Below are 23,490 nucleotides of genomic sequence, written 5' to 3' on the forward strand. Positions count from 1 at the left end.
AGAGGTATCTCTTACACAGACACCAGTTTAGGGTTCATGTATTTTTTTTTAAATATTTATTTATTTATACATATGAGTGCTCTATCTGCATGTATGCCACCATGACAGAAGAGAGCATCAGATAGAGGAGGGCACCAGAACTCATTACAGATGGTTGTGAGCCATCATGTGGTTGCTGGGAATTGAACTCAGGACCTTTGGAAGAGCAGGCAGTGCTCTTAACCACTGAGCCATCTCTCCAGCCCGGGTTCATGTATTTTAAAAGCTGTGAACTTGCTTGGTGGTGTTGGCTTGGTGCCTTTATCCCAGCACCTGGGTAGCAGAGGCAGGCAGATCTCAGTGAGTTCCAGGACAGTCAGGGCTACACAGAGAAACCCTGTCTCGAAAAAAAAACAAAACCAAAAAACCCAAAAAACTCTGAATTCTAGGCAGATGTGGGGGTGCATATTTTCTTTTATATTTCTTTTTAAGATTTAAAAAGCCTCTCCTCTTCCCCGTAACAGTCCTAACTGTCCTGGAACTTACTTTGTAGACCAGGTTGGTCTCAAACTCAGAGATCTATCTGCTTCTGCCTCCCAAGTGCTGGGATTAAAGGCGTGTGCCACCACCACCTGGCTTCAGAGCATTTTGCTTGCACGTATGTTTGCATGCATGTGCACCATGTCTGTGCCTGTGGAGGTCAGAAGAGGGCACCAGAATCATGGCTAGCTGTGAGGCACCAAGCAGTGCTAGGAATCAAACGTGGTTGTGTCTGCGAGAGCAGCAATGCTCTCAACTACTGAGCCAAGTCTCCAGTACGTGGCTGCACTGGGGCAGCAGAGGCAGGAAGGGATTCAAGGCCAGCCTAGTCAACACAGTCAAGCTCAGGCTGAGACCCTGCTTCAAACACACAATCCAGTAAAACCCCCTTCCAGGTCACCCAGAGACACAGTATCCTTTCCTAGCTTACACAGCCTCAGATAGGGAATGAATAGTGTCTGATGGGATTTCTGGGAATCAGTCTCCTTTCAAAGCTATTTTCTTTACTTTTAATTTTTTTTTTTTTTTGAGACAGGTTTTCGCTGTAGCTTTTGGAGCCTGTCCTGGAACTAGCTCTTGTAGACCAGGCTGGTCTCGAACTCACAGAGATCTGCCTGCCTCTGCCTCCCGAGTGCTGGGATTAAAGGCGCACGCCACCACCGCCCGGCCTGTGCTTTCTTAAGTGTTTAAATAATTACTTGGAGTCAGGTGGTGGTGGTGGTACACGCCTTTAATCCCAGCACTCAGGAGGCAGAGGCAGGCTGATCTCTTGAGTTTGAGGCCAGCCAGGGCTACACAGAGAAACCCTGTCTCAAAAACAAAAACAAACAAAAAAACCCAAATAAATGATTACCTGGAATATCTTACACACTGAAAGCATACAAATTCATTGTTCACAAAAAGTTTAATGATCAAATTCATAGCAAAATGGGAGATGTCAGAAAGCACATACAGTGGGGAATGGTTCTTTTTTTTTTTTTTTTTTTTTTTTTTTTTTTTTTAATATTTATTTATTATGTATACAATATTCTGTCTGTATGCCTGAAGGCCAGATGAGGGCGCCAGACGTCTTTACAGATGGTTGTGAGCCACCATGTGGTTGCTGGGAATTGAACTCAGGACCTTTGGAAGAGCAGGCAATGCTCTTAACCACTGAGCCATCTCTCCAGCCCCGGGAATGGTTCTTAAACTTACAGTCACCTATGCCGTGGGCACGTTAAGGGCTGTTTTCCACATGGGCATAGACACTTTTTTTTTTTTTTTTCAGTTTTTCGAGACAGGGTTTCTCTGTAGCTTTGGAGCCTGTCCTGGCACTAGCTCTTGTAGACCAGGCTGGTCTACAAGAACACACAGAGATCCACCTGCCTCTGCCTCCCGAGTGCTGGGATTAAAGGCGTGCGCCACCACCGCCCAGGGCGCATAGACAATTTTAAACACAGTACTGTAAGGGCTTTCAAAGATAGAGTTTATCAGAGCAACTGAGGACCTGCCCTATCGCTGCTCTCTCACAGGACGCAAGGCAACAGGACTAACCTGAGGGGAAGCCTGACAGGCGAGGGGCTGTGCCCACACCATGCCCAGCCTTCAGGAGGGACAAAATGTTGATGCTCACCTTCCAAGAGTTTGCAACCACCAGAGACAGGTACACAAGAATAATCACTACCATTTTCCACAGCTTGAGCCTTGGCAGGGCCTTTTATCTTATCGACAATCCCGTTGCCCTCCCCCAACACCCGGAGAAGGAAACAGACCCAGGCTAGACTCCCCACAAGGTGGCTTCCGCGCAGGTCCACCACTACTACGAAAACCATTGCCAGACCAGAAGAGGCTCGCCCCCGGAATCCCAGCAGATCAGAAGAGGCTTGCCCCCGGAATCCCAGCAGACCAGAAGGGGCTCGCCCCTGGAATCCCAACAGAGGATCTCAAGCATGGCAGCCTAAACTATACAGTTAGTTCTATGCCAGCCTGGGCTAAGATGCTGTGGAGTGGGAGAGTGGAAAAAAAAGATGAAAGTAAACAGGAAATGGAGGTTCAGGAACTTGCTTCAGCAGCTGAGTGCTTAGGTGACAGAGTCCTGGTTCATCCAGCAGCGTTTCCCACAGCACATTCAAAGGGGCTCTGTAGTGGCATTTCATTTGTATTTTAATAAGTAAAGCTTTGCCTAAAGGTCAGAGTAAAACAGCCCCGCTGAAAAAAAAAAAAAAAAAAAAAAAAAAAAAAAACACAGCCCCGCTGGTCAGCCTATCAGGTAGTAGCCACACTAGTTGCCATAGAAACTGGGCGGTGCACGCCTTTAATCCCAGTCCGAGAGAGGATTATAAAACGGGAGGAGACAGCTCTCACACAGTCTCGTTCTGAGATTCCTGGAGACAAGATCACCATTTTGTACTGAGGTAGAGGTAAGAGCCAGTGGCTGGCTGCTTTGCTTTTTGGATCTTCGGACTGAACCCCAATTTCTCTGAGTTTTATTGTGGTTCAGGGCTCTTTATCTACACCATCTGATTTGCACACTATGTATGGATCAGGCAGTTCTTTTTTTTTTAATTTTATTTATTTATTTATTATGTATACAACATTCTGCCTCCATGTGTGCCCGCATGCCAGAAGAGGGCACCAGATCTCATTACAGATGGTTGTGAGCCACCATGTGGTTGCTGGGAATTGAACTCAGGACCTCTGGTAGAGCAGCCAATGCTCTTAACCATTGCGCCATCCCTCCAGCCCATCAGGCAGTTCTTATCAAGGAGGTTCAGTACAGGACGCAGCAGCTTCCCTGCTCCTGGCCTCTTACCGCACTCATCTCTGTCCAGGCTCTGGAAGAGCACATCACTCCAAGGACCCGGGCTTGTTCCCACAGCCTCTTCAGGGCCACCTTCTTGGGCCTTGAGTTGTCCATGATTTCCGTGGGACAGTGATTATGGGAACACCAGACCCCCTACGTCTAGGAAATAATTTCTAGATTCTGATTTTAAGAAGCCACAAAAACTAACTTGGAGTTTGTTGTTGTGTGGTTCTGTGGAGTTCTTACGTATGTAACTTGTACACCACACTTCTAAGATTCCAGGGGACCAGAACAGACCATGTAAACAGAAACTTCACACAAACACACCTGTGATCCCAGCACTTGGGAAACTGAGGCAGAAGGATCATACATGAGGTCAGCCTGTTCATAGCAAGATCCTGGCTCAAAACAGAAACCTCAAAAAGATGGCACAGAGAGTCCAATCTCTTTCTTGCCCCAAATGTCCTGATATCACAATCACATGGACAGACACTGTTGCCAGGTTCCACAGCAAGAGCTCCCCCCAGAGTAGGTTCCCAATGACTGCTCTTCACAGCCACCTGCCCAATGCCCACAGATCCCTCTACTGCTGACACCCGGTCTCTACTGGTGGGGACCCACAAGTGAAGGTTAGCTGAAAGCAGCTTTATGGAAAACACAAGCTGGAGACCTACATTTCAGGGTCTTTATTCTTGTGAAGACAGGAAGATCTGGGGAGGGCGCAGAAGAGAGCTGGTGCAAGGCTAAGGCTGTGCACATCTGCCACCTCAGAAATCAGAAGCAATGGAGCCCACAGGCACTTGCTTGAGCAACGTGAGATGACCCTCCCTCCCCACCAAATAGACACAACACAAGCTAAAGCTAGATATAAATAAGGGACAGCTAATTAGTGAGTCCCTGAATGGTCTAGAGGGTTTCAGACCAACCAGGCTGCTGCAGTTCTGTCTCTTAATGGGTTTTTCTTTTCTTTTTGATTTTTTTGAGACAGTGTTTTTTTTGCCTGTGTAGCCCTGGCTGTCCTGGAACTCACTCTGTAGATCAGGCTGGTCTTGAACTAACAGAGATCCTCTGGTCTTTGCCTCCCAAGTGCTGGGATTAAAGGCATGCGCTACCACTTGCCCGGCTTCCTAATGGGTTTTTCAAATGCCAAGGCCAAAGATGGGGTCCAAGCAGACAAGACCAGGCACGCTCAGGGTGGTATGGTCCCAGACAAGACAGAGATAATCAATGGTATGCGTGAACATAAACATTATTAATCCTTTCCCAGGCTGGAATAGTCTTTGAACATGATCCTGCTAGAAGGCGAAATCCTGATGTGTCAGTCACGACAACTCAAGAAGTTCCTCAGCGGCCTGATTATTTTTCATCCACAAAAATGACCTGACCCAGTCACTTCTAATTACAAAATACACTCAGGAAAAAAATGGCGCTGGCAGTAGCCTCCAGGTACCTAGAAGAAAGTGTTGGCAGCAAAGGTTTGCCCAAGTCAGGCACAAGGTGTCTGTTCACAAGTTGGTGGACCCATGGCAGTGTGTCCTGCCTCAACAGAGGAGTCAATCAGAGCACACCCAGACTTACAGAACCATCTGGAGGCTTTCTGGATGCCAGAGCGACTTCTTCAACATAAAGTCTCATGATTATAATGGCAGAGAAACTAACAGAGCACATCCAACCCTCTAACACTCGACTGCACGATTAGGAGATTCCGTGGCATCCGAGGACCAGGCATTTGAGTCCACCTCACCTAAGTGGTAAGGTCCAGGTGGTTCAAAGTAAGCCTCTCCCACTCGTGTCCATCCAGCCTGCTCCAGACCCGGGCACCCGTGCACCGAGCCTGAGGACTGCTGGGTCAGCCTGCTGCCCATTTCTTGGCACATTTTTGTGGTCCTGGATTCCCCAATTTTATCTCAACTGCAATGGTCAGGTCCTTGATGAACTGAGAGGGTTGTGCTCTTCTGGTCTGGTGACGAGGCACAGCTTTCCTCGCTGCTCTACAGCCCGTCAGGAAACACTTCACTCAGCTAGACGGCCAGTCGGAAAGCAGTCCAGGACAAGTTTCAGATCAAATAGCTTCAGAGAAAACCCTGAACGCTGGGTGTGCTGACACAGAACGGTAATGCCACACTTGGATGATGGAGACCATGTCTTAGAGGAAAAACGAAAAATGGAATCTTGAGCTATTTACTCTGCAGCACGTTGTCCAGTCTCATGAACCTCACTGGACACGAGGGCGCTGTTCACAGTCACAAAGCCCCACCAACCTGCTGACTCCGAGCTCAAGGACAAGGCTTGCAGGCAGAAAGCCTCCGTCTATACTGAGGCTTTACTTTTCCTCCTGTAGAATCTGTACCCTTGGGAAGCATGTTCAAACTCTCTTTCTCCAATTTTCTCCGATGCTCCAGGAAGTTTAAAATTATAAGCTGTGGTGATGTAAGGGATTGTCCCTTCAAGCCCAGGCTGAAACGGAAACACAAAGAAGCAGCACTGAGACCTGTCCAGACAGCCTCAAGGAGCAGAAGGCAGCTGGGCAGCAGGGCTGTGGGGCTCCAGACACTTAGGATGATCCTCAAAGGGATTTTACTTCTTTTATTTTTAAAAATTTTTCGAGACAGAGTTTCACAGTAACTTTGGAGCCTGTCCTAGAACTAGTTCTTGTAGACTAGGCTGGCTTGAATGCACAGAGATCCATCTGAGTGCTGGGATTAAAGGTGTGTGCTACCACTCCCCAGCTGGGCTTTTTATTTTCTTAAATTTATATATATTAGGTGAAAAAAAAAAAAAAGACTGTCCCTAGGAGGGCAGTCCTAAGAGGGCAGTCCTAAGAGGGCAGTCCTAAGAGGGCAGTCCTAAGAGGGCAGTCCTAAGAGGGCAGTCCTAGGAGGGCAGTCCTAAGAGGGCAGTCCTAAGAGGGCAGTCCTAGGAGGGCATCTTATGCTCTCCACATCCTCCCCTATTATTGGCTCTACACTGGGATCCTGACTTGAACCTTCTGAGGCATCCAATATCCCATCTTATGTCATTCAAACCACAAAATACAGTGTCTGTCTTCCAGATAAAGCACCTGCTGCATTGACTGCCAACTTCAGTTCATTTCCGCCTGCCCGGGTTTCCCCGCAGGACTCTCCCATGTGGGCTCACCTGGTTCTTGATAATACAGTGTGGAATGGAAATGGAACCAATCAGCAGACAATTCACAGCTTTCAGCTCTTCTGGAGGCAGAGGGGTGATGATGTGGTACATCCGCTGCTCCATGTCAATGCCTCTGCAGATGCCTGTAGACACAGAGCAGCATCAGCCACACTGCAGGAGTCTCACAGCTCAAGCCCCAGGAAGCAAAGCTTGACCCTGACATTAAGAGCTTTATGTGGGGCTGAAGAGACAGCTCAGCAGGAAAGAACACCTGTTGCTCTTGCGAAGGACCCAGGTGCCTTTCCCAGAATCCATCAAGTGACTCACAATTCCACTCTATGGGATCTGACGCCCCCTTCTGGCCTCTGAGAGCACCAGGCCGGTGGTGCAGACAGATGCACATGGAATAAATTAAGGTGTTTTAATTTCTAGCACTTTGCTTTCAGAATACAAAGAGCAATTGAAGGTTACTGAGATCGCTCAGCAGGCTTAAGGGTGGTTGCTACTCTTCCACAGGACCCAAGTTCAGTTCCCAGCACCAACTTAAAGGCAGCTGTACCTCAGCTCCAGGAACCCAGCACCCAACATCTCTGGTCTCCAGGGACATCTGCACTCATGTGCATATATCCACATAATCTACATACCTATGTCTCCTGGAGTGAGTGACCATGCCCAGCTAAAATAAAATAAATTTTAAGAGAGTACAAAGAATCTGAACATCCGCCTGTTGAGTTGTGAGGAACCAAAGAAGGCTAACAGAAGACCTTGGGTAGCTCTGATGCAGGCAGCGTGTCAATGCTGAGGCGTACACACAGAAAAGACATTCATCTCCCTAGCGAGAGGAGTTTCTCGATTCCGTGTACAGGCCAATACCAGTTGTGTACAGTGAAGAAGACAGTATTCACTCTCAACTCACCAAAGCCCAAACAGTCACATATGGGGGTCTGGGCAAGCAGGATGGGACCCCGAGTGTATCCTTTCATGTCCTCCAGGATCCTGCAAAGCCCAACCCAGCTGGCATTTATGGCGTACAGAATGTGGGCAGGGGCAACATCAGCATGAGTGATCCGGACAGCAACTGCATTGAAGGGGACCTAGAGAATAAACCACAAATGCTCATCTCTCCCTGACAGACTTCTACCTCAGGTCTACGTAGCTAGGTTGCCTCAAAGTAGAGATCCAACAGGCCACCACATAAAGCTTCACCTTATTTTATTTTGAGAAAAAGGGTTTCTCATCGAACCTAAAGCTTGCTGATTTGGCTAGATTGACTGGCCACCAAGTCCAGGGATCCTCTTGTCTATAGTCCCCCAGTGCTGGGATTACAGGGCTTGGGCCATCATACCCAGACAAAAATCTGGATTGTGAAAAGATAAATCAGGATGGCTTGGTTGATGGAAGTCCTGGCCCAAAATGCAGATCCCTAGCACAGCCAAAGATGGGGTGGCCAATGCTTATTCTCACAGCATATGGCAAGCAGAGGCAGGAGGGCGAGAAGGTCAAGGAGACTGGGTGACATAGTTCCCTCCTTCCCGTCCCTCTATCCATGTGATCTTCATTCCTGTCTCCCCTCAACTTGAAAACAAAGCCAAACCAGGAGACAAGAGCACAAGCATTAGCGTCAACTTGTAGGATTCCAGGGCATTTCTTTATAGACTGATGAAAGGAAAGTTGTTCAGGCAGCAGCCTAGAAAGTCACGGATCTATGGCTATGTAAAGTGAGGATGGTAAGTCAAGAGATTCCAGCGAGCTAAGGCTGCAGCTGATCGGACGTCACAGTAGGTGTTGGCAGCAACCGGGAAAATGACAGTCCGGTTTGCCATCCCAGTCTCAGCTCAGCTTTTCTTCTGGGTCTTTGGAGTTTTTACCAGCTGTGTTTTGTTGAATAGGAATTTGCTTTCTTTTAAAAACAATCCCACTGCACTGGGTCGTGGTGGTGCACACCTTTGATCCCAGCACTTAGAAGGCAGAGACAGTCAGATCTCTGAGTTTGAGGTTAGACTGGTCTACAGAATTCCAGGACAGCCGATACACAGAGAAACCCTGTCTTGAAAAACGAAAAAAACTCACATAATTCCCAGCTTGCTTGAGCCTCCTACTATGAATCAAGATGTGAGGCATCAGTTGCTCCTCCCACCAATGCCTTTGTCCCAACATCCTAGACCATAAGCCTCTGAAACACTAAGCCCAGTTTACACACACACACACACACACACACTGCCTTTCTTTTTTTTTCAAGACAGGGTTTCTCTGTGTAGCTTTGGAGCCTGTCCTAGCACTCACTCTGTAGACCAGGCTGGCCTCGAACTCACAGAGATCCGCCTGCCTCTGCCGCCAAAGTGCTTGGATTAAAGGCGTGCACCACCACTGCTGGCTAACCTCTTTCTTTTTTTTTTTTTTTTTTCGAGACAGGGTTTCTCTGTGGTTTTGGAGCCTGTCCTGGAACTAGCTCTTGTAGACCAGGCTGGTCTCGAACTCACACAGATCCGCCTGCCTCTGCCTCCCGAGTGCTGGGATTAAAGGCGTGCGCCACCACCGCCCGGCCTAACCTCTTTCTTTTATAAGTTGCTTTGGGTTCTTTCCTGCTGCTCTTCTGAAGAGGTAGGATGGTCTTTACCTCTTCTACCTCTTCCTCTCTCCATTCCCTGTATCTCAATAAAACTCCCACATAAGCTCTAAAAAAAAAAAAGCTGTCTTGGTCATGGTGTTGTCAGAGCAAAATCACTGAGAGTGTGAGTGTGTGTGCACATACACGAAGGATGTGTACGAGTGCACATGCCTATGAAGCCTGGGCTGAGCGTCAACACAGTCCTGTGCAATAATCCTTCTGTACACTGTAAAGATGTGTTGATCTCATTGTTACAAGCCAGAAGCGGAAGAAACAACGTGGGAGGGTCACAGAGGAAGTGAACGAGCCTCAGGGTAGCACAGAGATTAAAAAACAAACACCGGGTTAATTTAAGTTGTAAACCAGCTGGAGACAAGCCTAAGCTATTGGTGAGTATTTATAATTAATAGTGAGTCTGTGTTGGGACCCACAGCAAACGAGCACGGCTACACGGTCCCCACAGAGCTCTCCAGCATCCTGAGACGTCAGGCACCGCCACTGTGCAGGTGGAAAGTGCAAACGTGAGGTGGCACCAGGTCAGCTGACATCAAACCACAATCCACACCACACACTAAGCTTGCCAGCCAAGGACCAAACGTCAGCTCTCCATCTTCTCTCAGGTAACCCAGCCTCATCATTCCTTAGTTTTCCCATCTGAAAAATGGGGATAATATCAGAACCTAATCACAGGGCTGTTTTGAGAATTAGGGAAGCAATATGCAGGAGGAGGCAGAGCAGCCAGGACACCAGAGCCTCAAGCACCTTATCAGTAAAGAGACCATTTCTCCCGCCAACTCTGATTACCTGATAGGGCGTCAGGCTGTGCAAAGGACTAAGCTGCCCTGGCACAGGAGGCATCAGCTGGCTAAGGTAGCCCAACACCGCCAGATCTCGAAAAATTTTATTGTATTTGGCCCTGAAAAGTAGAGCACAACAAGGTAAATAGAGAATATACCACGCCCACTTGGGGACAGAAGGGAACAGCATCTCAATCATTAGGTAGCACACTAGACCTTGCTCTTTCAAGATATTCCTACCCTAGGGCTGGAGATGTTGTTACTGCCAGCACGTACCCTGGTCTAATGGCCAATAAGACACTCTCCCCCCGCCCCTGTCCCCCTCAAGGTCTCCACCCACAACCCTCTCTTGACACAGTCCTCCAGGAAACCCAAAGACTCTTCAGCACCGAGCCTCTGGCCACCGGCATGGGAAGCTCCATCTCCATGCTCCTAACAGGAATCATTCTCCTTTAAATGTACATCAGTGGTACCCCTGAAAAGTCTTGAAAAGTCTTAAGAGGATTCTCTTTTTTTTGTTTACAGGGCTTCACAGTAGACTGGCCTTGAACTCATGATGTCCCACTCGGCCTCTGAGGTGCCAGAATGACAGACAAGAGTCACCATGACCCGCTCTCTAAACAAGTGAGCATGCCATGCCCGGCCCACTATAGGAAGCTTCATTCCTTTTTTTTTTTTTTTTTTAATGGTTTTTCGAGACAGGGTTTCTCTGTGGCTTTGGAGCTGGTCTACTAACTCTTATAGACCAGGCTGGTCTCAAACTCACAGAGATCCGCCTGCCTCTGCCTCTTGAGTGCCGGGATTAAAGACGTGCACCACCACTGCCCGGTTAAACTTCATTCTTTACCCAAGTGACACTTTACTTACCTATTTTTCTCATTTTTACTACACGGAAATTCTGAGTAAACAAGCATCAGCTTATGTCCAGGGAAGACCGGAACTGGACCGGAGTCTTTCTCTTCTTCAGTAAAATCCAAACTGTCTCCAAATTCTTCAATTTCAAACCCTCGACGTTTCCTGATCTTGCTTTTTGTATACAGGCCGTCTGTGAGCTCTACATACTCTGAGGTCAGAGAGGGCATGGTAGGACCCCGGGGAGAATACAACTGAATGACGTAGTTGGGAGACAACAGCCGGACCAGGTCAACAAGCAGCAGCAGTCCATCATCTGCGATGGAAGAGAGAGCAGAGCATGGCGTAGTAAGCACCAAAGGCATGGGTCTGGTGTGGTGTGGCACGCGGGAGGCAGAGGCAGGCAGATCTCGGTGAGCTCGAGGTCTAACAGAGCGAGTTCCAGGACAGCCAGGATTGTTACATAGGGAAACTTTGCCTCTGAAAAAAACAAAAAAAAAAACACACAAAAAGAAAATCAAGAAAGACATGGCCAGGCAGCGTGTGCACACCTGAGAAGATCTGACACCCATTTCTGGCTTCCAAGGGCACTGTGCACAATGTCTGGACAAAACAGTCAAGCAAAAATCAGTCAACTGATTAAAAAATAATCAACAACCCAAAAGACCAGAAACCAGAGCTCTGGCTTACTTGGTGGACTATTCATTCCCTCAGCACCACATAAAACAAACAGTGATGCCTATAATCCTGATGGGGAGGAGGTGGTATGTTGACAAGTTCAAGGCTGCCCTCAGTTACATAGGGGGAACGGCCTATGCTGACCCTCATTTGAACACTACAGCACACATGTATGGAAACAGCACAGGGCACCTGTACAGCACTCATGGTAGCTGCTTACACTGCATCACATGTATACGGGCTTACCTTTCACCCAGCCCATCGTGTTGATGATAAGTGGGAACTCTCTCTTGTAGTCTCTGAACACATACTTCACTATCTCAATATAATTCTCATAGTCATTGTGACAAGTCATCTTTCCATAATACACCATCCTCTGTGGCTTCCTCGGGTGGGTGTAAGGTGGTCCTAGAAAACAAAAGCTGGAGTCAGGAATCAAGCACTTTTCTAACACACAGAAGGCTCCAGTAGTGGTTCTCAATCTCCCTAACGCTGAAACCCTGTAATACAGTTCATGTTGTGATGATCCACACATGTGTAGCTCTGGCTAGCCTGGAACTTGCTGACCTGGAACTCAGGTTCAGATGCTTAGCCTCCCAAATTCTGGTATTAAACATGTGTTCCACAGCCAGATAGTGATGGTGTATGCCGTTGCTCCCAGCACTTGGGAGGCAGAAGCAAGTGGATCTCAGTGAGTTCCAGGACAGCCAAGACTGTTAGAGAGAGAAACTCTGTCTCGAAAGTATGTACCACCATTTAGCAGGAGATTATTAAAGGTTATTAATTGAATTTTCGCTGGGCTTTATAAGCCCTAGAAGGTTCATAGTTGTATCCCAGATACATGGAATAAATGCAGTCATGTCAGAACATGATCAGAGTTTACTTACATACATGAAATTGGGAGTGTATTTGTATGACAGGGTTTCTCTGTGGTTTTGGAGCCTGTCCTGGAACTAGCTCTTGTAGACCAGGCTGGTCTTGAACTCACAGAGATCCGCTTGCCTATGCCTCCCTAGTGCTGGGATTAAAGGCGTGCGCCACCATCGCCCAGCTTAAGTTGACTTCTAAAAACATAATTTGATACTCTTCTTGGTGGTTTGAGCTTTCCTAAAATCTTTGTCAGGGTTGGCAGTGCCACAAAATCCTGCCCACTGTTGTGTGGCCGTGGCTTGGTTATGTTTGCTTGGTAGTGTTGTAGATAGAACCTCTGTAGCAGCAGGTCTCAACCTGTAGGACATGACTCCCACAGGGGTCACATACCAGATATTTACATTACTATTCATAACAGTAAAAGCCCAATCTCCCCAAGGTTTAGAGAGACAGCTCAGTGGCAAGACCATGTACTACTCTGGCAAAGGACCTGAGTTTGATGTCAAGAAGTTGACAATCAGCTCTCACTCCAGCTTCAGTGGACTCTCACACCCTCTTCTGACCTCTAAGGAGACTAGCACTCATGTGCATACCCCCCCCCAACATAATTAAAAATAAATCTTAGAGGGGGGGAGTCTTAAACTGGTTGGCGGTACTGCATGCCTTTAATCCCAGTATTACTCAGGAAGCACAGGCAGATCTCTGTGAATCCGAGGTCAGCCTAGACTACAGGGCAAGTTCTAGGACAGCAAAGCTACATAGAGAAAGCCTATCATGTAAAGCCAAATAAATAAACAAATAAGTAAATAAATAAGTAAAAAGTCAAGGCTGATGACAGCTCATCAGATAAAGGTGCTTCCGTTGAGCTGATGGCCAGTGTAGTTCGCCTAAATCTACATGGGAAGAAGGAACTGTTGTGGAATATTTGTACAATGTGTGAAAATGTGTTGCTGTAATTGACCAATAGCTAGGCAGAAAGCATAGGTGGAACTTCCTGGCAGAGAAGGAGGAAGTCAGAAGGATGGATCTGGTTTGCAGGAGACATTAAGACAAGAACAAGTCAGACACACAGAGTGGGAGATAGGTAAAAGGCATGTGGTAGAACGAAGATTAATAATATGTGTTAATTAGTTATAAGAGCTAGTGGGACAAGCCTGAACTCATGGCCAAGCTTTCACAATTAGTAAAGTATCTCCAAGTCAGTATTTGGGAGCTGGCAGGACAGAAAAAACTCGTTACAAAGAAGTGACTTCTACAAGTTGCCACTGGATTTCTGTATGTGTGTGTATGCGCGTCAAGACACTTGAACCCAACTCCTATTCAAAATAAGTGAGTGTAAAATAAATGTAAAAACAAAACATGCGCATGGTGGCACACTCCTTTAACCCCAGTACTTGAGAGGCAGGTGGATCTCTATGAGTTCCAAGACAGCCAGGACTACACAGACCAAAAAACCTTGCTTCAAAAACAAAACAAGATAAAGGCAGTAGTGGCACATGCCTTTAATCCCAGAACTTAGAAGGCAAAGGCAGGCAGATCTCTGAATTCAAGGCCAGCCTGGTCTATAGCGTGAGTTCCAGGCCAGCCAAGTCTACACAGAGAAATTCCATCTTGAAATATCAAAACAAAATAATACAAACAAACAAACAAAATAATACAAACAAACAAACAAACAAAAGAAACTCCAGGGACTTAAATAGGCATTCTTTTGAGATTTACAAGTGGCCAACAGCACTGGAAATATAAACACTCAAGAGGAGGACACTCAGTATTTATGGTCACAGAAGCACAAAACACACACTTGCTTGGGGATCTGTAATCAAAATAAGCAACATGGCCAAGAAGATCAAAGAGACAGCACAGCCACTGTGAAAGTCTGGTAATTTCTCAAAACGGTCAACAGGAGACTATCACATCACCTAGGAACCGCACATCTAGGCACACAAATGAATCTGAATGCAGGGTCTCGATGGTGTACTCGCCCCCTGTTCTCATGGCAGCGCTGTTCACAGCAGCAGAAACCCAGAACTCCCACAGTGGAGAGAGGAGGGCTCAAGAAGGAAAGGTGCGGGGCCACGCAAGCCTGCTGACCAAACTTCGGTCCCCAGAACCCATGAGCAGCTGAATTTGGGGATACACATCTGCCATCGCAGCACTGAGGGAGAAGGGAGGCAGCGAGGCGAGAGCCACTTAAGAGCCTGCAGACCACCTAGTCTGGTATATGCAGTGAAGCAGCAAAAAAACAAGGGACCCAAATTCACCCCAACAAGGTGGAAGGAGAAAACTAATTCTCCAAAGCTACTCTCTCATCTCCACATACACACTGTAGGGCACGCAATAGCTGGATAAAAACGCAGGATGCAAATATGTAATGGAATCATCTCAGACATACAAAGAAAACTAAGCTGATTTTCTTTTCTCTCTCTCTGTGTATGATTTATGCAAGCTGGTTTTCATCTCTCTGCCCTCCAGCTTGCCACAGCAGTGCTGGGGTCACAGGCCGATCCACGAAACCAGATCCACCTTATTACATGTCCCAGGCCATTAGGTTTGTGTGGCCGGGTCTTCTACCCATCAAGCCATGCCCTTAGTCTGAGATTAAGTTTGACACATTCCATAAACTAGAAGCTGGTAAACAAGCCAGATGCAGTACTGACTGATTCACCTACAAAACTAACTAGGTCCATTCCCAGGGACAGAACTGGGCTAGAGAACAGTTAGGAGCTGAGAGGTGGAAGTGGTCTGTAAGGAGAAGCGCTTCACTAGGAGATAACAAAGAAAATCGGGATGTAGCAATGGGAAGCACATTATAAACAGATTTATACGCCCAGGGGTGGCTAAGATGAGCACACTGCTTCTGCGTGCTTTCTAATTCTAAAATGCACTCTGAAACAGGAAGAGGACAGTACGCAGTCCCCGTGACTGCAGAGAACAAACCTGTGCACGGCTCAACAGTACCGGGCCAGGGCTCAGGTCGCCTAACATGTTATTAGGGTGAGATGTCTTTGCAATTTACACAACACAGGGGCTGGAGAGATGGCTCAGAGTTAAGAGCACTGGCTGCTCTTTCAGAGGACCCAGGTTCAATTCTCAACACCCACATAGCTCACAACTGTCTGTAACTCCAGGTCCAGAGGACCCGACACCATCACACAGACATACATGCAGACAAAACACCAATGACTTAAAATAAAATATTTACAAATTTACATAAAGCATTTCCCAAAATAAGCACACTCAAGTCTGCTGTGAAAGCTTCCCTATGCACAGAATTTTGTGAATGTGATTCCTCTTAAACCTCGTAAGCCCAAGACATGTAACACACGCAATACTTACCCAGCAGCGGTTCTGTAATGTTAAGTAAAGCAATGCAGCCAGGAGGCGTGAACTCTGTCTGCCCGGGATCACATTCCAGGTAGTCAACCCCAGGGAGGCTGGAAATCGGCAAAGAGAAAGACCAGTCTCAAGCAGCTGTCCTCTGTGGCAGTGACTTTGTGCCGCATGGACATCGTCACCCCGAGCAGCCTTGTAGCTGTCACGCTCCAGAGGCTAAGGGCAAGGCCCCATCCTACTCATAAGAGGCAAGGTTATTGCAAAGACGTAACAGCTCAGTTCTGGGCTTAGAGATGACATCTGGACCAGTTTAGATCATGTCCAAGCACCCCCTCTTCTACAGGTCAGAGTCAGTATGTGAGCACCATCACCACATGAAGAGTGCCACTGCCCAGTCCACAGCATTCAGAGCCAAACACAATCCCACCCCCAGCGTCTCCACCAAGTTGGGTATGGTGGCTTACACTTGTAATCATAGCACTGGGGAGACTGAGGGGGGAGAATCACCAAGAATCCAAGGCCAGACTGGTCTAGAGAGTAAGACTGTGCCTCAAAGGATCACACAAAAACCAAGTCTCTGTATTTGAATCTCACTTCATGCCCAGATGACCGAATGAAAACACAAGCGTGCTTACCTGTTCAGTAACTGGTTAATCAGTATTCTACTGAACGTGGACTTTCCCGCGTCACAGGCGCCACACAACAGGATGACAGGGCAGCCATCTACTTTTGCAGGTAAAACAAACAGTGAGCCCCAGTGCCAGCCAGTCCTCAGGACTGTAGCTGCGCAGCGCCCGAGGCTCTGGGAAACACGAGACTCAGGGAAGGGGATGCTCACCACAGGACACACTGACGAGCTCCTCCAGGGCACAATGGGCACTGTCACTCAAGAAGATGCCTGCCCTCTTCCGCTGTCTTCTGAGGCCAATCGTTCTCAAAGTTATAAACTCAGCGTTAACCCGCACAGGATAATGCTGAAATACAACAATTCATTCAAACCCTAAAGAAAGTTTCCTTAAAAATATACATTGGCTTGTTTCTAAACTAATAAGCAACATGTAGTTGTTTCTGCTTTTTGAGACAGGGTCTCTCTCTGTAGCTTTGGAGCCTGTCATGAAAGTTGCTCTGTAGACCAGGCTGGTCTCAAAGTCACAGACATCTACCTGTCCCTGCCTTCCGAGTGCTGGGATTAAAGGTGTGCACCACTACCGCTGAGCATCAACATATAGTTGTGAGTTACAAAACAAAACAAAAATTGGTTCCTTTCTCTCAGTACACTAAAGCACAGCCCATCAGCCTGGGCTGCCTACTCTCTCGGAAGCATATGTCTCTGCACAGCGCATACCCACTCTCAGGCTGCTGCTGCCTCTGGAGAAAAGAAAGAGATTAAAATGTAGGGAAAGTTCAACAGAGGCCACCGTGGGAGGACAGGTTGGCTGATCTGAAATAAAGTCAAGGCCATCTATGAAACACAAAACAGGACACAGCACATGCAAATGGAGCTGAAGAGGCAAAGGCAGCTGTGCTCAGTCTCTTCTGGGGTCCTCAGGAAGCATAAGGGCCCTACAAAGGGCTCGTGCTAGCTGCCGTGGGGAGGTTCCGAAGAAAAGCATCCACCATATAGAAGAGGAGAAGAAAAGAAACTACCCACAATGCATCCTCAGGCAGTCAGCAATCACAGAGGGCATTCCTGACTCAGGTGCCTCCCGAGAGTTATAGAGTTCTTTCTGTGAGGGATAAAAACGGAGGCCCAGAGTTGAAGAGATGGGTTAGTGGCTAAGAGTAATTACTTTTCTCGCAGAAGACCAGAGTTTGGTCCCTAGCACTCATGTCAGACAGCTCATAGTCACCTGTTAACTTCACCTCTGGGAAATTGGAAGCCACCTTCTGGCCTACTAAAAATAAGGGGCATACACAGACATATAAACAAGTACAGAGCCAGGTGGTGGTGGCAGATGCCTTAATCAATCAATCAATCAATCAATCAATCAATCCCAACAATTGGGCGGCAGAGGCAGGCAGATCTCTGTGAGTTCGAGGCCAACCTGGTCTACAAAAACTAGTTCCAGGACAGGCTCCAAAGCTACAGAGAAACCCTGTCTTGAAAAACCAAACCAAAACAAAACTCTTCAGAATGCACTCACGTGAGGGCTAAGGAGATGGCTCAGTGGATAAAACTCTAGTTTTTAGGACCAGAATTCAAATCCCCAGCACTCATGCAAAAACTAGGGTGGTGTGAGGGTGGCCTGTAATTCCAGTACTTGGGAGACAGAGAACGGAGAACCCTGGGAAAAGCTGATTAGCTAGACTAGCTGCAACTGGTGGGCCCCAGGTTCAGCAAGAAACCTTGTACAAGGAGAAGTGGAGAGCAATTGAGAAAGACATTCCACAGCATGTTCTGACCCCACGTGCGTGTGTATGTACACTGACACACAGGCAACCCCCCCACATAAATAAGCCTTTAATCCCAGTACACAGGAGGCAGAGGCAGAACTCAAACTCTGAGTTCAAAGTCAGCCTGATCTACAGAGGAAGTTCCAAGACAGCCAGGACTCTTACACAGAGAAACCCTGCCTTGAAAAACAAAATAAATAAATAATAAAAGTAACCACAGTAGCCACCACAGTAGCATCTGTCTGCAATCCCAGAACTCCACAGGCAAGAGGAATACAAGGTTGAGGCCATCTGGGCTACATAGTAACACCGGGTCTCAAAAAAAAAAATTAAAAAATTAAAAAAAATAAAAAAGGGTGGGGGTGAGGTTTGGAGAGATGGCCCAGAGGTTAAGAGGACTAGGGGCTCTTTCAGAAGGCAGATGTTCTGTTCCAAGCACCCATGCTGCCTGGTTTACAACCTCCTGTAACTTCAGCTCCAGCGCTCTACCTTCATACATCTGGTCTCCAAGAAACTTGGCACACATGTGCGTATACCCACATAATTAAATACTGAAACAATAATCACAAAAGCACATCCATGCCCCGACCACCTTCATCTCCCTTTGCATAGCTCGTCAGGAATGTCTTGGTTCCCTTTCCCAGTGGTAAGGAACTATAAAAGAACTCTTTGCTTGCTCTTGTCCCTCACCTATTTGTCTTCTGGTGATTATACAATAAAATGCCCAGCCAGGAGGGATGGTGCCATAGCATTTATTTGGTTTGTTTTGAGACAGGGTCTCTGTAGTCCAAGCTGTCCAACATAGACCAGGCTACCCACGAACTCGTAAGAGATCCTCCTTAATGAGTTCGAGGCCAGCCTGATCTACAGAGCAAGATCGAGAACAGCCAAGGCTTACACAGAAAAACCGTCTTAAAAAAATGAGACAAATAAAACAAACCCAAATTGGAATAGTTGGTACCCATTGTGATATTGGCATTAATATGAGATATTGGGGACGGACAGGGAAGGTTATGGCTTAATAACTTGTGTGTGTCGATGTTAAGTTGACAAGGGGACAGTTGCGCTAGTCAGTGTTTATGTCACCTTGACGAGAGCTAGAGTCATTTTAGAGAGAAAGCCTCGCCTGGGATTAGTGGTGCAGCCTTTAAATCCAGCACTCGGGAGGCAGAGGCAAGCAGATCTCTGAGGCCAGTCTAGTCAATAGAGCAAGTTCCAGGACAGCTAGGGCTACACAGAGAAACTCTGTCTCAAAAAACAAAAAAGCGGGGCTGGAGAGATGGCTCAGTGGTTAAGAGCATTGCCTGCTCTTCCAAAGGTCCTGAGTTCAATTCCCAGCAACCACATGGTGGCTCACAACCATCTGTAAAGAGGTCTGGCGCCCTCTTCTGGCCTTCAGGCATACAGACAGAATATTGTATACATAATAAATAAATTTAAAAAAAAAAAAAAAAAACAAAAAAGCAAAAAAAAGAATACTGCCAGGCAGCCGGGCGATGGTGGCGCAAGCCTTTAATCCCAGCACTCGGGAGGCAGAGGCAGGCGGATCTCTGTGAGTCTACAGAGCTAGTTCCAGGACAGGCTCCAAAGCCACAGAAAAACCCTGTCTCGAAAAAAAAAAAAAAAAAAGAATACTTGCTGTTTTTGCAAAGGACAGGAATTTGATTCTCAGCACCTCCTCAGGTACCAGGCATACATGTGGCGCATAAGCATACATGTAGGCAAAACACACACACAAAAATAAAATAAACCAAATAATAATAATAAAATAAACAAAACAAAAAACTGCTTGTAAGTGCCGGGGAAACAGTTCAGCCAATAATCTTGAGGCCCTGGGCATGAACCCAGGCATGGAGCGCTTGTGGGTGTGTACGATCTTATCACCTGGGACTAGGACGCTGAGGCTGTGACAGACATCCAGCCTCCTTGGTAAGCTTCAGGCCAACCAGAGACTATTTCAAAAGACAGACAAAACCTCAAGGTGCCCTCTGGCTTCTGCTTGCACCTGCACTGGCATGCCGTAGAAAGCTCGTTCCTCCCAAGGCCACAGGGCCTCATAAGCAAACACATTCATCATGGACTCAAGGGCAGTCCAGCTGAGCTTCCCCTCCACAGCGCTGGAGCGCTCCTGCATTCCCACCAGCTGTGATCAAGCAAGGTGGTTCACAAAGCCCTCTCGACAATGATGACCTCTCACTACAGAGCCCTGGAGCCACTGCGTTCCTTCAGCTTCCTTCTCCCCACCTCCTGACTGCATCGGGAGGCTGTCCCTCAGCAGTGTACTAAAACCAGTCTGGTCTAGATCCTCGTTCTGCATCTGTAGACTTTCTTAGACCACCTGAGACTGGCAAGCCCTCCACCCCTGGTCATTCCTTGGCTCCTCTGTGACTTCCTTATTTTAACCTCCTCTAGAGTGACATGGCCCAGACCTTATACCCTCTCCCCTCTCAAACTCCGTCAATGTGCCCATGCTGTCTGTCTCTCTCTCACCGAATCTGTGTTCTTGGATACCCTCTCTTTTGCAGGCTCTCAACAGAAGATAGCCCTACCATCTCCTCCAAACTACAGACTCACATACTCTAGCGCCTACCTGACATCTCCAACTTGATATCTTTTTTCTTCTTCTTTTGGAGACAGGGTGCCATGTAGCTCAGAGTGGCCTCCACATCACTATCTAGCTGGAGATGAACTTGAATTCCTTATCCGCCTGACTACACCTCCCGAGTGCTGGGATTACAGGCTTGTCCTACCATAGCTGATAAAGAGGTGGCTTCTGCTGGGCAATGAAACTGAAGAAGAGGAGGAGAAACGTTCATGATGAGCTTTCTATAGGTGCCTGTGTAAATGCACGCCACACCGCGTAAGTGGGGGCCAGTGGACAAAGCCCAGGCATGCTCTCTCCTCCTACACGAGCACCTGGGATGGAACCCACATTCTCGGGCTTGTTCAGCAAGTGCCTTTACCCATGATACACCTTTCTATAGAGACTATCTCCTAACTGTTGACACCCCGAAGTGCTACCCCTAACACACGACAGAGGATGATCATTCTGAAAGTGCTCCCAACAATTCAGCTGATGGCTCTGGTGCAAGGGACCAGCAGCCCTAAGTGAGTACGGGGCCTTACCTCCTGCCGGAAGACGTAAGAAGCACACTTATAGGAGCTCATGAAGTCCACGGCAGGGGACTTCAGCTGTTCCAGCAGCACGACGGAGGCCAGGGGAGAGAAATAGTGTATCACCCAGTGTCTGTCTTCTGCAAAGAGAGGAGCAGGCCACCTCAGAATTAGTAACAATTTAGATCCCAAGGGCTGTTATCTCAACTACAGGCTTGTGAAGTAGAGGTGACTTTTTTATGTCTGGGTGGAGGCAGCACAACCTGAGTCTGCTGCCTACTAGCTTCATGGTCTTGGAAAACTTCTGGTGTAAAACAGCGGAAATCACAGTATTTTAATACTTAGAACACAGTTACCCAGTTTCATGTGCGGCTTGAGCAGAGCCCGTATCTCTTTTCTGACCTCCTTTTCGCTTTTCTCGGGTTCTGGGTACAGCATCGCCCTGATGCTCAGGCAAGAATGGGTGTAGGCAGAAAACACATCTTGGGCGGGCTGGCCTTGTTTGATGATATGGCCAAAGATTTGCAACTGGCCATAGATGCAAGTCACACGGCATATCCCACTAAAAATAAAGTCCTAGCAGGGAAAGAAGAAAAAAACCATTATGGACATTATAGATACTGCTACCAAAGACAGAAAAATTCTAAAATCTTAACTTGCTATTCACTTATCAAAATCTTTATTCCCTTGAGAAAGGGCCTCATGATGTAGCCAAGGCTGTTCTTCTGACTGCGTAGTTCTTCGACTCATGGAGCTCTAACCCTCCCTACACTCAGAGTGGCTGGTGTGAAAACTCACGTCCAAGTGTCAAAGTAGACAGCACTGGGGCTGCAAAGGTGGCTCACTGGTTAGAGCACTGGCGGCTCTACCGGAGCACCCATGTTTGGTTCCCAGCACCCTCGTGGTGGCTCACAAGCTCCTCTAACTTCAGTTTCAGAGGATCCTCTGCAGGCACTGCACGCACATGATGTACGGAAATGCAGGAGAAACACTCAAGACATAAAACCAAAACAAGGCTACACTGTACTAAGTGACCAAATTCTGTCAGGTTTTAACTTAACCCTAAACATCATACCCCCGTTGCAGCTCCCAACAGGCTCACAAACTCTACCAACCCGAGCTTACAAAGGCGCACAGCATACCCGTCTCCAATTCCCGAGGCTTCACTCCTTCCGGGCATAAGAAGGGCAATCTTTAACCAGGGTCAGACCGCCTGAGTTTAACTCTTGGCTCTGCCGAGCTACTGTCTAACTCCAGCTGCAAGGGACCTACCCTGTTTTTCGGCCCATAAACACGAGAAAGAGGTGCCAACCGTCACTCCCGTGAGAGCTGGGAGTGCTAACTGATTTGGGACACCCGGAAAGCTGGCAGCTGAGTGCCCAACAAGTCCGACACACTAGTTTGCTAGTACAGCGCAGCCAGCAGGCCTGCAGATCCCTGAGCAGGAGGATGAGGATGGACTTGCATGCGACCTGCATCCGGAGGACCACGGCCTGGTCACCAGAAGCTCCCCCGCGGGCGACTCACCTCCTCAGCGGGCAACACCAACAACACTCGGCCGGAGCCTAGGTCCCGCACGGCTTGGGTGACGTTCGTCGGCAGGGGTGGGAAGTTGTGCGCGCGCTGTGGACGTGGCGTGGGCTGCGGGCGTGGCGTGGGCTGGCGGCGCGGCGTGGGCTGGCGGCGCGGCGTGGGCTGGCTGCGGGGCGAGGGTAGGTTGCTGGGCGTGGACCCGGTGCCCGGCGTGGACCCGCTGCGGCTCCGGACCTTGCATTTTTCCGCCACGTGCGTGCCCGCGGTGACACCTAGCTTCCAGTCGCCGCCCAAAGCCTGGGCCCGTAGCAGCCGCCGTCGCAGGCGCCGCAGCTCGCCCCGGGTCAGGACCCCAAACCGGCGACGGCCCCGACGGCTGAGGAGGAGGTGGGACCGGGCCTTGCGAGCCCGCTGCCAAGAGGAGCGGCTCGGAACCCGCCTGAGCAGCACCTCGGAGTCCGCCATGCTTGGTCCGGAACGCCTCCGGCCCGGACGATCTCGCGAGATCGCGTCGCCCCGCTCCCCAGCGCCAGGCGTGCAGAGCTGCGGGCGCCCTCTCCCGGCCGGCCTGTGCAGCACATGAGGAACTCCAGCCCTCCGTGCCTAGGCTCGGGCGGCCAGCCCATCCAGGGCCCCATTAACATTATGCAAAACCCCACCCTGGCTGGCTGAAGAGTGGGAGTCGAAGCCCCTAGATTTAACCACAAGGCCACCTCTCAGGAAATCCACCTGGGATTTCTTTTCTTCCTGCAGAAAAAAATAAATAAAAACAGGGTTGGCATTTTAAAACAAATTTGGTCCATTTGTATAATGCTGGGTTTGCATACATTTGACTTTTGGCCGATGGGAGCAATCCTGGAGGACAAGGTTAAACCATGATG

The 23,490-nt window shown here is 48.3% G+C and overlaps 1 protein-coding gene across 2 annotated transcripts; it reads right to left on the reverse strand.

Moving 5' to 3' along the window:
* Positions 1-3,972: 3,972 nt before the first annotated feature.
* LOC121441786 (polynucleotide 5'-hydroxyl-kinase NOL9-like) lies at positions 3,973-23,110 on the reverse strand. 2 transcript variants are annotated; one of them, XM_041643087.1, is made up of 12 exons: positions 22,604-23,110; positions 21,433-21,652; positions 21,089-21,216; positions 16,407-16,542; positions 16,204-16,294; positions 15,572-15,669; positions 11,612-11,773; positions 10,703-11,003; positions 9,843-9,954; positions 7,347-7,524; positions 6,440-6,573; positions 3,973-5,758 (listed from the first exon to the last, which is right to left on the reverse strand). In XM_041643087.1, exons 1-12 carry the CDS (start codon positions 23,072-23,074, stop codon positions 5,612-5,614), a joined length of 2,178 nt encoding a protein of 725 aa, XP_041499021.1. In that variant the 5' UTR covers positions 23,075-23,110; the 3' UTR covers positions 3,973-5,611. The 2 variants fall into 2 exon arrangements, with proteins under 2 accessions (XP_041499021.1, XP_041499022.1); XM_041643088.1 differs by having other exon boundaries at positions 16,204-16,291; positions 22,604-23,109.
* Positions 23,111-23,490: the final 380 nt, after the last annotated feature.

The sequence above is a fragment of the Microtus oregoni genome, unplaced genomic scaffold (assembly GCF_018167655.1).
Source record: "Microtus oregoni isolate MIOR12 unplaced genomic scaffold, Mior012 000081F_ref0000091, whole genome shotgun sequence".
NCBI classification, from domain to species: Eukaryota; Metazoa; Chordata; class Mammalia; order Rodentia; family Cricetidae; genus Microtus; species Microtus oregoni.

Bases quoted from the DNA above. Each gene is read 5' to 3' on its own strand.
- LOC121441786 (XM_041643087.1), bottom strand. From the start codon at position 23,074: ATGGCGGACTCCGAGGTGCTGCTCAGGCGGGTTCCGAGCCGCTCCTCT. The intron at 11,774-15,571 runs GTAAGTATTGCG...TTTGTTTTCTAG, and splicing joins CATTACAGAACCGCTGCTGG to GACCACCTTACACCCACCCG. The intron at 6,574-7,346 runs GTGAGTTGAGAG...CTGTGTCTACAG, and splicing joins ATGTGACTGTTTGGGCTTTG to GCATCTGCAGAGGCATTGAC.